Source organism: Aquarana catesbeiana, linkage group LG08, assembly GCF_042186555.1.
Source record: "Aquarana catesbeiana isolate 2022-GZ linkage group LG08, ASM4218655v1, whole genome shotgun sequence".
Taxonomy (NCBI): Eukaryota; Metazoa; Chordata; class Amphibia; order Anura; family Ranidae; genus Aquarana; species Aquarana catesbeiana.
In genome coordinates, this window is record NC_133331.1 from 62,121,829 (window position 1) to 62,138,338 (window position 16,510).

A 16,510-nucleotide genomic window follows, 5' to 3' on the forward strand; every position below is an offset into this window, starting at 1 on the left:
GGCTTGCCTGACTGCTTTGTGTCCAGCTTGTGGAGGCCATCCCTGCAGCCTGCCAAGTACCTGCTGTCTGCCACCTGCCAGCCTGCCAGATGCTTGCTGCCTGTGACTTGCCAAGTGCCTGTTGACTGTCTTTCAGCCTACTGTGCCTGCTGCCCTGCATCACGTTCCGGCCTGCATCCAAATGCACACAAACCTGTACCACCGGAACTGCCAGGTACTCATACCACTCCAGGCTCTTGTACCTCCTGTTACCCTATCAGGTGGACCTAGCAGGAGGTGTAAGAGATCACCTTCTTCTCCACGTCAGGCTCCATCACCAGGTACGTGACAGACACATTCCAAAATCTTGTGGAAAATCTACCCAGAAGCATGGAGGTTGTTATACTTCAAAAAGCAACTCCACATTAATGCCCATGGTTCTGGTATTGAATTTCCAACAAGCTTATTGAGAAAGGCTGCTCTAGATTCAATGCCTTCTGGAATTCTGATCTGTACACAAACATGCCGATTGAAAATTAGTCTGTTTGACTTTGCACAAAGCTAACTGCTTAAAGACATGTTTTGATGAGTTTGATGTGGAGGAACTCAGGTGGTCTGCACAGAGCCTTGATCCCAACCCTAATGAACACCCTTGGAATCAATAGGAATGCTGATCGCAACCAGGTCTTCTCGTCCATCATTATTACCTGATCTCACAAATAAGATCAGATTCCCATAGACACACTTCAAAATCTTGTGAAAAATCTTCCCAGAAACATGGGGGTTGGTATACTTCAAAAAGCCACATTAATGCCGTGGTTCTGGAATGGAATGTCCAATAATTTCATATAGGCATGATGGTTGGGTGTCCAACTTATAGCTACCTTATTTATCGGCGTATAACATGCACTTTTTCCCCTTAAAATCATGGGGAAATCGTGGGTTTGTGTTATGCACCCATACCTGCTGTCTCTGAGGGAAGAGGAGCAAGCGCCGCTGAATTACATGGAGCAGCGATCTCCTGTGTACCCGGCGCTCTGTCACTCACAGCCACGCCTCCTGGCCCTGCATTGGGCCACTGTTCTGTCTATCATATGAGCAGGGCCAGGAGGCGTGGCTGTGAGTGACAGAGCGGAGATCGCGGCTCTGTGTAATTCAGCGGCGCTCACTCCTCCTCTTCCCTCGGAGACAGCAGAGATAATCCAACACTGGCGAGGCTGCAATGATGGGAAAGGTGAGGCTGCAGATGGGCACTGAACAGGCTGCACTGTTGGTCAATTTATAGGCTGCAGATGGGCACTGAATAGGCTGCATTGTTGGTCAATTTAATGGCTGCAGATGGGCACTGAGCAGGGTGCATTGATGGGCAATTTAGAGGCGGCAGATGAGCACTAAGCAGGGTGCATTGATGAGCAGTGACCCTAATTTTGCTTGAATAAAGAAAAAAGTTTTTCCCCCTGGGTGGACTTTTGAGGCACCAAATAGTATCACTGTATACAAGTATAGTAGTAACAAACATATTTTTTTTTTATTTATAATTAGACATGATTAAAAATACAGTTAGACATGAAATATTAATTTTTTGACAAAATCATCAGCTAATATCACCATACTGAAAGACCCTCCTTATACCCAACACGTTTTGGGGTAGTAATTAAGTCCTTCTTCAGGGAGTATGAAAAGGAGGAATTTATCTATGGCATTTTATTGTATTACAATGAAATATTGAAAATCATCTCGCTATTCAATAATATGTAAGAAGACTCTTTAAATGTTTTTTTTTTTGTATTTTTTTTTTACCATGATTGTAATCCTCTACTTGTGAAACTGATTATATTTGTCTTTAATTATGCCATAGATGAATTCCTCCTTTTCATACACCCCTGAAGAAGGACTTAATTACTACCCCGAAACGTGTTGGGTGTAAGGAGGGTCTTTCAGTATGGTGATATTAGCTGATGATTTTGTCTAAAAATTAATATTTCATGTCTAACTCTATTTTTAATCATGTCTAATTACCCTGAAACATGTTGGGTGTAAGGAGGGTCTTTCAGTATGGTGACATTAGCTGATGATTTTGTCTAAAAATTAATATTTCATGTCTAACTCTATTTTTAATCATGTCTAATTATAAATAAATAAAAAATATTTTTGTTACTACTATGCTTGTATACATTGATACTATTTGTGGCACATCATAACCACAGATTTGTCATTTGTGCTTTTTTCTTCCTAATTTTACTTCAAAGTTCTTTCAATGTAAGTTTTTTCCTTAAACTTCCCTCCTAAAATTGGGGTGCATGTTATACAGCGATAAATACAGTACTTAGTGTAGATGTGGTGGTCAGGTGTCCAGAAACATTTGGCCATAGATAAGGGGTATTCAGAAAGTCCTGAGCCTTTCAAAGAAAAAAATAATCTGAGAACTGAATTTTGTTCAACCAACCAGAAAACTAATTTATTCATGACTTTGCAACAGCGATCAAGATTGATTTATGTGCTTAACGTATAACCAAAGCAAAAATGTTCCTGGGGACGGTAGAGTGGAAAGGGATTAGAATGCCTGTCAAGTTTTTATTGCTGTCTGTGTCTTTTTTAGAGAGATTCACCTTCTCTATTTGTCCTGTTTACCATTATCACCAAAAGTAAAACGTGAGAGAAAATCCCACATTTGGGTTGTTCCAAAAACAGTGATAGAGGGGAAATCTTCCAAAGGGGAGACTAGCTCTGGTGGCAACCATCGATTCTCTGACCTTGAAGGGATTTCCTCTCATTTCCTGTTTTAGCTAGGGGACAGGAAAATGAGGCAGTGGGACACAGATGTAAAAAAGTAACAGCAGTTATCTCTCTCCCTTGCTCTATCCAAAATGGAAAAAAAATAAAGTTTTGCATTCAGTTCTACTTTAATCTGCTGGTGAATGCAAGACACAAAATCTTCCCCAGTCAATCTGGCCAACTCCCCATTTACTACTTTAATGAGTTCACTGCAGGTTTCAAAAACTTTGCCATGCAGAGGTGCTGGATTTTTTAAAATCTTGACAAGCATACTTCTAAGTACTACTAAGCTGCCACCTCAGTTCCTCCACTGTAAATCTAATTATATCTAATCAATCTAATCATATAGAACTATTCAGCATCACATTTCCTGATTCCCTCGTAATATATATTTGGCTCCATGTGGGTATTAAAGGAGAAGTGTGGGATACTAAAAAACTTCTATTCTCACCTCTAAGGCTGCAGGATTGGTCTGATGCTGCAGCTGTCTCCCACCGGCTCTAAGCCCAAGAACTGAGCGATTACATGAACGCTGATTACTCAGTTCTCGGGCCTGCTGTGAACAAAAAGAGGTGACTGTCAGTCGTTGACCTCTGCTCTGCCCCTCCAGTGCCCACTGGAGCCCTGGGCAGGAGAGGGTGCAGGAGTAGTTGGGACAGGCTCTCAATGGCTCGCTGAGAGGCTGACCCGGCTGCTGATCAGGCATCTGGGTGGATCCTAACATTATTGTCAGGATACATTCAGAGACTGGAGTGGCTCTGTGATGTCAGCCAACAGTTGGCTGCTTTTGGGTCACAGGAGTGCACAAGTAAGTGCACTTCTGTGACCCACAAGAAAAGTATGGCCAAAAGAGCTTTGGCCACACTTCTCTTTTAATAAAGCTTTTATATTTTTACCTGTCCATGGTTATTTTGTGGTAGCAGGTTGGATATTGGTAATGACTGCTGGACAATGAACTTTCTGGTATGCGAGATTTTTATTCCATTCTTTTAGCTAGTAAGAATGGACACTCCTGGCCCGACTCGTGTCTATCACGCCAAGAAGTGCCCATACAGACAAATTCAGTGTACTTATAACTCTATTACATTACGTCACAAGTGGATAGACAATACATTTCCGTTATAAGACATTTTTAACCTCTTAACCTTTGTAAGCAATTAACCTACTCTTATGGTTGCAAAGCAGTTAGCAAAGCAAATTCCTTTTGTACTCTTGCAGTTTGCAGATTCTTGCCTTTGCGGTTTCCTTATCTTACTTACTAATCAGCTTGACATTTGCTAACTTATAGGAAAGTGTACGTCAGTGTGCTAAACACAGGTGTCTGTGTTAAGGGGGGTGAGAGGGTGAATTCAGTGTCTTTAACCACAGCCTGTAACATATTTTACAGAGCTCATAAACTGTTCTTAGCATAGTATATACAAGAATGGCTTCTTAGCTGAAATTCTAAATCAGCCTTACTGCACATATAACCATGGCCATATAAACTGACCCCCGTTCCTACTTCATTCCCCCCTTTGATCATAATCATAGCGATTAATATGAGCGAGATTAAGCATCATTAAATACCATACCGTTCTGCTTTCTAATGGATCAGAGCCCAATGTTACTGAGATTTTTATTTAGTCTTGGGGAGTTAATGGCTGGTATTTCCACATAGCCATAATATGGGTCGCAGCCTTTCTTTCTACAGTGGCCTCAATGAAACTCTGGATCATTCTAGTCCCAAGAGGAATCAGACAGGGTAACAGCAGACATGCTACAAGTATTACTACAACGATCCCCAATATAGCCTTCACCCCATATGCACTGGGGAAACCCCAATCCCCGAACCAGTTACCAGCGTTGAAACCATCCCATGTTTGGACCGGCACATGAGCTAACTTTTTCATTCTACCAGTGATTTCTTCAACTACTTTTCCTGTGTTGTCCACTTCTAAGCAACAATTACTCAGATTAAATTTCCCACAGACACCACCCTCAGTAGCTAACAGATAGTCTAAGGCAAGTCTATTCTGATACACATGAGCACGTAAATTAGTTCCTTGTTTAGCAAGCAAATTTAAGGCAGTAGCAGTTTCGTTAGTAATTATTTCTAGTACAGCCTGTAACCTTATAATTCGATTAAGCATATAAATTGGTGTTCTATAACCGTAACTTCCATCCTCGGCCCAAGTAGCTGGACCATAATATTGGACAATACGTTCTGGGGGCCATTCATTGTCTTTCCAGTTTCCTATCTTCAAGCTAGATGATCTCCGCTTCCTCTTTGGACCTGTGTACACCGGGACTCCCAATTCTTCCCTATTCCCCAGTGGAAGAAGGAAAAATGAGGGTTTTAAGGTACCTAAGACACAGGCTCCTGACCAGTCTTGAGGGAGCTCTGAATAGGCTTTGTTCCCACAAATCCAATACAAGTTTTCTGGGGCCTTCCAGTTAGATTCTTTGGTGAGATTTTCCCATAGCCCTTTTAGATGAGTGAAATTGGTAAAGGGGTGTGGGTCAGGCACGGGTACGTTTGAATCACTCCACCAGGATGTATTTTTAGAAGTGTTGTTATAAAACTGTTGTCCTAAACAGGCCATTTCTCCTACATGTGTTCTATACTGGGGACCCGACCTGGCTATACAATATTTCCCAATTATTGATGTTTTCAGGTGCCATTCTGACCTTATTCGTTCAGGAGGCTGCTCAGAGGTGGCACTGAATGGCACATCATAATCTTTTTCCCTGGCTTCCCAAGGCCATTGGTCTCCCATGGTAGTTCCTCCGCACACATAGCAATCTGTCACTTGTAAATTGTCAGCCACACTTTCTGCCAGTTCAATGAACAGGTTCTTTGTGCTAGGAGGCATCTCCATACCAGTGGCCAGTTCTTCATAAAGGGAATGAAATAGCTGATGATTAACACTCTTTGTTAGTTCAGTTTCTAGTGAGACATACACAATTGTACCGGGGTCTGATCCTTTACCATAAATATGAACTCCAAACTTATTTCCCCATTGTGCTAAAAACCGGACAGGGTTATGTATGGTAAAATTCACAGGGGTGCAACTTCCCACTGTGCAGCTGGATGAACTAGCTAAGGATTGTAGGATTGCATCCTGATTTTTCATCCCCCATGTTCCCCAAGCAGCACACCTCCAGTTGGGGCAGTAATTCCATTCCTCACCTGCACAGCTAGGTCCCAGTTTCCCTGAACAGATGTACCTATCATTTCTCAAATACTCTCTCTCCCATTCCAATCCCCCACACCCTCCTAAAGGAAGGGAAGGGGTTGAGGTTGATCGCAGCACACGCATCAAAAATTAGGCTTGCTGCAGTGCTGGGGTCAGTGATCAGTGTACGGTTTATAAGCTTCCCGGTGGAACTAAAGCTCCGGACGGTTAACCAGGTTTTGTAAGGTGCATAAGTGGGATCATAGCAGGTTATCTGATCTTCCACAGAGCACATTGAATAGGTAGTCCCATTATGTATGCAGGTACCAGTGTCTGTACCCTTGCATTGATAATGGGAGTGCCACAGTAACATCTTGGTAGTCACAGATCCTACTCTGGTGGTTTTTATACAAGGGTCACATGAGTTACTCTCCCCCTCTTTTAACCCGGTCAGTATCACTATTATGGCTATCAACAGTCTCATTATAACGATTTTAGTAAACATTACACCGATGAATATCCTCAAGCTTCAGCTTGTGCGTAGACCAACCAGCGTCCGGGCTGTGGTTGGAGCAGAGCTTAGTAGATATCCTTTATCTTCCGCCGTGCGTTGAGCCAGCAGCTTCCAGGAGTGTGTTGGCCGCAGGGCTGCAGTCTGTCTATCTTCTGCCGTGCGTAAATTCAGCAGCTTCCAGGGGTGTGCTGAACACAGGGCTGGAGTTCTTCCTTCTGATTTCTCTGGTCAATCTCAGTCTCAAAGGATCTTGGGGGTCTAATGTACTGTGCCCGGAGTCTGTGAGGTCAGCAGCTCGCTTTACCCTGGAGTGGTGTATCCAGGGTGTCACCTCAGCTACCCTAATGGCTGTTGGGGTAGATAGCAGAACAGTGTAAGGACCTCTCCATTTTGGCCCTAGTGGGGTTATGTTCCACTCCTTTACCCACACTGTATCTCCTGGTTTAAAGGGGTGTACTGGGTTCGACAAGCTTATGGGAAGTTTCTCTTGAACCCATTTCCCTATGTTATACAACACTGCATACTTTCCCCAAGTTTCTGTATCAGTTCACGGTTAACTACCCCTCCTATCTGATGCAAGTCTCCTCTTATCCCTCTAATGATAGGTGGGGGCCTACCATACAGTACCTCAAAAGGGGACAGATTTGTCCTCTTTGTTGGGGTACTCCGAATTCTCAGTAAAGCAATAGGCAACATCAAGGTCCACTTCATTTGGGTTTCCTGACAGAGCTTAGCCAGTTGTGACTTGAGTGTGCAGTTCATCCGTTCAACTTTTCCAGAACTTTGTGGCCTATATGCGGTATGTAGTTTCCAAGTAATCTTAAGTGCTGTTGCTAATTCCTGGAGGCACTTGTGGACAAAGTCAGGGCCATTGTCTGAGTCTATATCTGGGGATAAACATCTTTTACAAAACTGCTTCCGTCAGTAAAGTACTCAACGTTTGGATTTTTCAAGGGGCTGTCTTTCAAGTCTGGTCGGCTTTCATATCCATTACCCGGAGACTGTCCTGAGGTAGGGGTTCTTGTGAGGTGGGGAGCAGAGTGGCTGGGTTTTAAAGTGTTTACAGTCTCTAAGTGGATACGAGGATTTTCACACAGCATAGCTTGATATTTAACCATTCGACTGTTAGTAAACCAGTGATTTCCCTTGTAATCCATTAGTGCCTGTACCTGGTGAGGGACTCGGACATAAGTCTCCTGACCTAATGACAACTTGGACCACAAGGAGGGCTGTTGCTGCGATGGCCCGCAGGCAGGATGACCATCCCTGAACTACAGTGTCCAGTTGTTTTGAAAGGTATGCTACAGGGCGCTGCCAAGACCCAGAGTGTTGTGTCAGGACTCCTACTACTATTACTTGTTTTTCACTGACATACAAATAGGAGACTTTTTGGCTATCCGGCAAGCCCAGCGCAGGAGTCTGCATTAGGGAGACCTTAATGTCTTAATGCTCTGTTTTGCTGTTCTCCCCATTGGAAGGGTTCCTTTTCTCCCCCCTTTGTGGATTCATAGAGGGGTCTGGCTTTTATGGCAAAGTCCGGTATCCAGATTCAGCAGAATCCTGCCACCCCCAGGAATTCACGTACTTGCCGTCTGGTAGTCAGGGTGGGAATCTGACAAACAGCCTCTTTCCTGCCTTCTCCCAATTGTCTCTGTCCTTGTGATACTCTGAATCCCAGGTACTTTACAGTCTCTTGTCAAAATTGCACCTTTCTCCGGGACACCTTATAACCTGCCTCCCACAGTAATTGTAACAGTTCATTAGTGACCGCTGGGTGCATGGTCATTACAGCCTGATTGACCGCTCTGAGGTCTTGAACAGGACAACAGTGAGCTGTTTCGGGTTTCTGCGCTGGAAGTAGAGGTGTATTCCAGGGAGACTGACAGGGTTTTAGAATTCCATAGTGTAGGAATTTGTTTAAGTACTTTTGTATTCCTACTAGGGCTTTTAGAGGCCCTGGGTACTGTTTCAGGCTGACTGGAGTGGCTCCTGATTTTAATTCAATAAGGATTGGGGGAACGTGTGTGGTTAATCCTGGTAGGTTGTCTTGTGCCCCTAGTCCCGGGATGTCTTGCAGTATGCGGGCTTCAAAGGGATGGGGCAATTTTAGGATAGCCTGTCCGTCAGATTGGAAGTATATGTATGCTCTGCTTTTGCCTTTATACTTCTGCACTGCTTGGTTAATTCTGTGTCTCTCCTTAGTATTAAAAAGGGTCAATAAAAGTTGCTGGCAGTCCGACCAAGTGGGGTTATGGGTCTGAGTTATTGACCAGAGCAAATCTGTGATGGCTTGGGGCTTCTCAGAGTAGGCAGGGTTATGAATCTTCCAGTTCAGTAAATCTGTTGTGTTAAAAAGGGGTGTAAACTAGAGTCCGATATTCCTCCACCGCCTGTTCTCTTAAGGGCATTTGCAGAGGTATGTTGAAAGACGGGGCAAGGGTCCGGCTATTTGCATCAGGATTTCTCGGAGTGGAAGTGGACACTTGATTGGGGAGCCCATTGACTACTACTGAGTTCCCTATTTCTGTCCTGCCTATACCCAGAGTGTTACGGTCAGGAGTATATTTACTGAGATTTGGCATTGAAATACTGACTGAATCTGATGTAGGTGGACAACAGCTTGAGTCCTCTTGTCCACTGGACGGGGCATTTGGACATGGCTCTGACCTGTCTCTATCTGAGGTCTGTTCATCTACATACGGGGGAGGTTGATCTGTCTCTTCGGGTTGAGAATATATGTTTTGTTTGTTTTGTCAGTGGCACTATTCTTTGTCATAACCATAATTCTACACTGTTCCTCTTTTTGTGGCTTCTATCCACTGCAGGTCTTTATCTCCCATTTGTCCAAAGGATGCACAATCATCCAGACGGACGTTTTCTCCTAGCTGACTGACTGACTGACTGGCTGAGGATTTGTCCGAAAGATGCGCAATCATCTGGACGAACATTCCTCCTGACTGACTGGCTGAGGAGTTATCCGAGAGATGCACAATCATCTGGACGGATATTCCTCCTGACTGGCTGAGGATTTATTCGAGGGATGCACAATCACCCGAACGAACAGTCCTCCTGGTAGGTGCGTCTTGGTCATGTTTCTGTGAGTCTGACATAATATTCTCAAATAATCAGTCAATGGTCTCTAAGTCAAGGGTTCCCTGTGGGGGCCACCGCGCTCCATAACAGGGCCAATCTTTCTCACACAATGTTATCAATTTCTCAGGGCTAAGTTTTAAATTACAGTTCTTAGAAAATCCCTTCCTAAAGTTGGAGATCATGGTTTGTAGGGGGGATTCAACACTATGTTTCCCACCCATTCTTATAACCTAACAGACACCAAGACAGACACAGAGGGTAGGGTAAATGATGAGAATTCAGTAAGGGGTCTGAATCCTCGACACAGGTAGGAACAATAGACAACGCTTCCCTCGGTCAGTGGCCTGGACGTGGTCTCCCAGCCAGAAAACGCACTTAAAAGAGGACACGGTCACTTCACCACTAAGTGATGTCTCATACACACATCAATCATACCAGACACTCCCACCCAAAAATTACTGACTGACTGAGAATTCGTCCGAAAGATGCACAATCATCTAAACGGAGGTCTCTTCTCGGAAGGTGATCAGGCTTCCCTTCTCTCGATCCGTCGAGAGGCCGACCGACTGGCTGTCTGACAGTTATCCCAAAACCAAAAGTAAAAAGCTCTCACCTGTTCCCGTTGGAGCTCCAGCTATCTACTGCTCGGATTCCCAGGTCCTTTTGACGCTACGAAGGTCGTCCACAGCAGGCCACCAAATGGGACACAGCGCAGTCTCCTAGATAACAGTTCTAGAAGGCGCCTTTTGAGACTACGATATAACCCACAGGGCTGGCCTCTCGGACCATTCCTTGTAGGTCTGGTGGAAAACAGTGCCACCTGCCTCAACAGGTCACACCGATATTCCCCCCTTACGGCCAATGCACCAAATGTGGTAGCAGGTTGGATATTGGTAATGACTGCTGGACAATGAACTTTCTGGTATGCGAGATTTTTATTCCATTCTTTTAGCTAGTAAGAATGGACACTCCTGGCCCGACTCGTGTCTATCACGCCAAGAAGTGCCCATACAGACAAATTCAGTGTACTTATAACTCTATTACATTACGTCACAAGTGGATAGACAATACATTTCCGTTATAAGACATTTTTAACCTCTTAACCTTTGTAAGCAATTAACCTACTCTTATGGTTGCAAAGCAGTTAGCAAAGCAAATTCCTTTTGTACTCTTGCAGTTTGCAGATTCTTGCCTTTGCGGTTTCCTTATCTTACTTACTAATCAGCTTGACATTTGCTAACTTATAGGAAAGTGTACGTCAGTGTGCTAAACACAGGTGTCTGTGTTAAGGGGGGTGAGAGGGTGAATTCAGTGTCTTTAACCACAGCCTGTAACATATTTTACAGAGCTCATAAACTGTTCTTAGCATAGTATATACAAGAATGGCTTCTTAGCTGAAATTCTAAATCAGCCTTACTGCACATATAACCATGGCCATATAAACTGACCCCCGTTCCTACTTCATTTTAAGTGTTGTTACTTATTTATACTGGCAAAACCCCTCTCAGTCCCTTAAGGAGTAACAGACACCAATAAAACCCCAATGGAAGTACTCATTCTTCCCAGGTCTCTTCAAAACTAAAAAAAAATATGTTGGCTGAGTGGGACTTCAAAGTGCTTGCCAATGCTCCAGGACCCAAACCTTTCCAACACTGGCATACCTTTGCAAGTGCTGCTGTGCCAACCCTTACATATAACCCCACCGGTGGTCGGTTCAGGTCATCTGCACCCCCCCTTCGTCGGTTGGTCGGTCACCAGCCCCGCACTTACCCCATCTATAGCTTGGGCAGCGCTTCCCTCTGGGCGATGGGCAGCAGCTTCCACTGCGTCTCCTCCTTGACATCACGGCAGCCACATGTCTCCTCCCTCCTCCTTCTCCTTTCGGCCAATCAGGAAATGGATCTCACAACCTGCTTCCCGAGGAGAATCAGTGTGACAATAGCGAATATTCATTTGTTATTGTCAAACAATTGGGTGCCCTCGGGGTGCAGTGCTCTGCACCCCGAGACCACCCTTTTTGAAGCTTATTAAAGCTCCACGTGCTTAAAAAAAACAAACTTTGGAGTCCATGCGTGTGGTGCCCCACATGTAGATTAGGTGATCTGATTGGGTCTGCCTGAAAAATGAACTGGCAGACCCAATTGGTATGCTGGTGTGAAAGGGGTCTTAGGCTTTACTAAAATGCTTCTGTGGCCAGAAAATCACAGTTAGGTGTGGTCTGTTTAATTAATGAGATTGGGGAAGAAAAAGTTTAGGTGGGCTTTTCTTTAGGTTTGACATTTCTTTTGCAAATTTTCACTCCATTTGAAATACCCTAGTCAAGGGAATGACGCTTGATCTCTCTTATCGGGGACACAGACAGCAAATAAAACCTTGGAGTTGTACTTCCACCCCTTCCAGCCTGCAATCGGTATATTGTCAGTCCTTAGCACAATGTCATATTCTAGAGATTGGTTCCACCAAGGCCTAGAGGGTATGATGTTCTTGTATTTTGTGGGACTGGAGGCCATGTGCCTAAAGGAACAGGTTGTGTGCCTATGAAAGAAAGCTGTATACTTGGAAATGGTCTTATGCTAGAGTCTGAGATCTGGAATAGAGAAATGGAAGAACAACATAGCTGGGTGGACTGTTGGATAACACAGAATTGCACTAGGGAAGGCATCATCCCTCTATATTTTATGAAGAATTGGACTTTAATTACAGTAAGTAATTAAAGAGTTTAATATTTTTATTACATATTAAGTTAAATAAATATCCCATACAATTAATTTAAAAAAAAACACATAATTGTTGCACAAAAGTATATATCTTGAGAACCGCAGTCTATGCGTTTCGTGGGAATCTCCACTTCCTCAGAACTCAGGAGGATGGGTTAATAAGGTGGGAGGTTTGTGAGTATGCGTTTTTTATTTTTTGCGCTATAAACAAAAAAAGAACAACAATTTAAAAAAAAAATTAATATTTTTTTACTTTCTGCTATAAAACATATCCAATAAAAAAAATCTAAATTTCTTCATAAATTTAGGCCAATATGTATTCTGCTACATATTTTTGGTAAAAAAAATCTGTGTATATTGATTGGTTTTGAGCAAAAGTTATAGCATCTACAAACTATGGGATATATTTATGGAATTTTTGTTAATTTTCTTTAAATAGTAATGGCGGCGATCAGTGACTTATAGCGGGACTGAGATGTTGTGGCCGACAAATCAGACACTAAGTGACAGTTTTGACACTTTTTTGGGGACCAATGACACTAATGCAGTGATCAGTGCTTAAAAATATGCACTGTCACTGTACTAATGACACTGGTTGCAAAGGGGTTAACATCGGGGGCAATCAAAGGGTTAACTGTGTGCTAGCTGGTGATGTAGTGTAGTTGGGGAGGATGTTTGTACTAGGAGAAGGCATGGATGAGTACCCCTGCTTAACAGGAACACAGGATCCATGCCTTGTGTACTGACAGTACAGCAATCTGCCTTGTTCATATAGGCAGACCGCCGTTCTGCCACTGCAGAACGATCAGGGAGTGCCTGCAGACATTGGGTCACAGTGGTAGTGAGCCGTCGGCGGCGTGCACCCGCGTCCGATACCTGGAAGTGCAGGATCACGTATATTCGTGATCTTGCAGAGCGAGGCCGCCCTGTAGCAGTAAATGTGCTATAGGGCTGTTGGCAAGCGGTTAATAAAGTTTGAATAACTAAAGGCAAAACTTTGTTTTGTTTTTCTTTTTGTTTTTTGTTTTGGATAGAGTGGAGAGGGATTAGAATGCTTGTCTGTCTTTATTGCTGTCTGTGCCCCCATTAGAGAGATCCCCCCTCTCTATTTGTCCTGTTTACCTTTATCATTTTATCATTGAAAAGAAAGTAAAGGAAAATCACAAATTTTGGGAACACTAGCTCTGGAGACCTGGGGGTCCCCAAGGAATTTCACTTAATTTGCAGGGATTTATTCTCACTTCCTGCTTTGGCTATGGGAAAGGAAGTGAAGGAAAATCGCCACAACCGAACACAAATGGCAAAAAAAAAATCTGACAGCAGTTATTATTCTCCCTCACTCTATCCAAGATAAAAAAAAAGCAAAAAAAAAAGCAAAAAAAAGTTTTGCCTATAGTTCTACTTTAAAGAGCTTTTAAATGCATTCAAAGACTGCACCTGCATTTATTGCATGCTATTGTATGCTACAAATGGGTCTTCCATCTGGGGGCAAATCTAAGGCCTTTCTAGGTGGATATACTGGAAAAAAAAAGGAATTCAGGAGAGTCCCTTATTTCCCCCTTAGGCCTGATTAACACCTATGCATTTTTAGTGCTTTTTGCATTTTGCAGATTTGCACTAAAGAACGTGTTCCATAGGAAACCATGTTGAATGAACTGTCGTGCAAATCTGCAAAATGCAAAAAGCACTAAAAATGCAAAGGTGTGAATCAGGCCTTAGCGGAGGCTCAGGATTTTCATAGCTACCCAGATGCAGCATAGTGAAGGGTGTAAGTGCTGCTAGGAAAGGATCATTTCATAAGACCCCCCTATAGCCAAAACACCCTTTTTTCTGCATATACAGTAATGTCAGTAATAAATACATCCATGGCTAGGCACCTAGACCATTGTACACTCCATCTAGCCCACCAACAGCAGTCTTTTAATTGCTTATTTCTCTACCTCTGTAATAATTGGAACTGTTGGTGTTTTTCTTGGATGCTAATTGCACACTATTACAAGTTCCTATTTAGCAATTAGTTTGGGTATAAAAACAAAGTTTGTGATTTACAATGTGAAGTCGGCTGAAGAAAATTCCTCGTCTTTCTTGTGACTGGTTTATGATGCGTGCTTAAAGAGGAGTTCAACCACTAACTGAGACATAAATAGAACAATGACACAATTAGCTACTACGGTTCCAAAGATAAAATGGAGTGGATGGGTTTGTAACATTTCACATTGTCACCCTGCGGAAAATTTGACTGTTAGGCAATTTTAAGGCCATCACCAACTAAAAGTACAGATGGGAGGCATGTCTGCGAATAGTTTTATGGCAAAAAGATTTGTCAAGTACAACGTAATTTGTATTGTATACTCTTGTGATGCATGTTGCATAGCATGATTTAAAGAACAATGTAAAATGGTGACAGATGAGGCAGCTTTCATTTTTGTTGGAAGCCAGCCTGGTCAACAGTTGGCCCAAGAAGGTTTTGGGGTATAGCTGATGATCAGTTTTGTGAGTGAGCACCCGCATTTGTCAGTGGACAATCATCTATTTCTTAGACCCCTTTCACACTAATGCCCCGTACACACGATCTGACATTGATCGGACATTCCGACAACAAAATCCTAGGATTTTTTCCGACAGATGTTGACTCAAACTTATTTTGCGTACACACGGTCGCACAAAGTTGTCGGAATTTCCGATCGCCAAGAATGCGGTGACGTAAACCACGTACGACGAGACTAGAAAAGGCCAGTTCAGAACCAAGTGCGGCACCCTTTGGGCTTCTTTTGCTAATCTCGTGTTAGTAAAAGTTTGGTGAGAGACGATTCGCGCTTTTTCAGACTTGTGGCTTTCAGATCGTTTTCTGCCGTTCAGTTTGTGCTTGTGGGTTTGTATCTGCTCTTCAGTGCGTGCAAGCAAGTTCCGCGTGACTTAGTCATTGTGTTCTTGTTCGTTCGTTACTGTTTTTCAGGTCGCTCTTCACAGGCCTTGCTGTTCTTCAGTGCGTTCTGTTACTTCGTTCTGAGCAGCCGACCCTTTTCTAGCCATGTTGCGTATGCGTACTCCTCGTAGAGTTCGTGCTGTGCGGGGGCTTGGTGTTGGGGTCCTGACCTTGACACAAGTTCAGTCCATGAACAGGGTGGGGAGGAGTTCATGGACCAAGAATTGGTTGCTTCAGTGTGACCAGTTCTCTCATATGCCTTTGCTCCGTGGGATCCGTGAGAATAATCCTGATGATTTCAGGAACTTTCTCAGGATGACGGACCCCGTGTTTCACCGTTTGTTGGCTTCGCTGACCCCTTATATTAGCAGGCAGGATACCTGCATGAGGCAAGCCATCATTCCGGAGCAGAGGCTCGTCGCTACCCTGCGGTATTTGGCGACAGGGAGAAGTCTGCAGGACTGTTCTGCCATCATCCAGGTCCTGCAGAAGGAGTATATGAAGGTAAGATTTTTATCCTTTAATATCACATTTTATTGTATTGAATGTTTGCTAATGTAATATATTTCTTTCCTCATTCCCTAATTACCATGATTGTAATATGCTGTGAATGTCCCCTTTGTCCTCATGCATGCTGTTTTTTTAGGTAATTAATTTTGTAGGTCCTTCATACAGATTGTCCTTCACTAACCTCCCCAGCATGGTCCCCTGGCCCTATATTCACCTCATGTAGTCACTTAACAATGTATTTTATCAGCTCCATCAGCTCCAAACACCCCCTAAAATGTTTTGAAATGTAATTTGTGGTTTAAATTCAGGCAGAGTGCCTGAGGCTTTTATTTTGTGGTGTCCCCAAATCATTTTTAGTAACCCTCCCTCCCCCCAACTGCTAAGTCAGCTGATCCCAATTCTCTATCTATCCTCAATCATACATCTGCTGACTTTGCCAAACCCATACACACTATACCCATCTCTTTTGTGGTGAGATTTATGGATGAATTCCCCAAAGCATGTAGTGCAAGGGCCTGCCTGTATACTTTCCAATGGTACTGTTTAAACTTTTTAGATCCTATTATTATCTTGATAGGTAATAGCAGAATGTCCAAATGTGCTCAAATGTGTACAGTGTGTATTTATATCTTTGTATTATGACACTTCTTACCTGTCCAGTGCGCTGCCAATAGTGTAACTAAGGAGGGGCTGTTCCAAGTAATACCCTGTATTTAGGCATTCATCTCTCAATGAAGTGAAGAGGGTTACCTGTCCAAGATTTCCACACCCCCCATAATGTAAGAAATGGCCCATGAGAGGGGGGAGGGGGAATATGAGAGGTGTACCTTATACTTTGGTG

At 43.4% G+C, this 16,510-nt stretch overlaps 1 protein-coding gene across 1 annotated transcript; it reads right to left on the bottom strand.

Annotated features, from left to right (window-relative positions):
* Window positions 1-3,711: 3,711 nt before the first annotated feature.
* LOC141105793 (endogenous retrovirus group 3 member 1 Env polyprotein-like) lies at window positions 3,712-10,977 on the bottom strand. The gene is made up of 2 exons (XM_073595914.1): window positions 10,130-10,977; window positions 3,712-6,771 (listed from the first exon to the last, which is right to left on the bottom strand). The coding sequence occupies exon 2, from the start codon at window positions 6,051-6,053 to the stop codon at window positions 4,374-4,376; it is 1,680 nt and encodes a 559-aa protein (XP_073452015.1). The 5' UTR covers window positions 6,054-6,771; window positions 10,130-10,977; the 3' UTR covers window positions 3,712-4,373.
* Between the last annotated feature and the right edge of the window lie 5,533 nt (window positions 10,978-16,510).

Coding starts and splice junctions, on each gene's coding strand:
- LOC141105793 (XM_073595914.1), bottom strand. CDS start 6,053: ATGCGTGTGCTGCGATCAACCTCAACCCCTTCCCTTCCTTTAGGAGGG.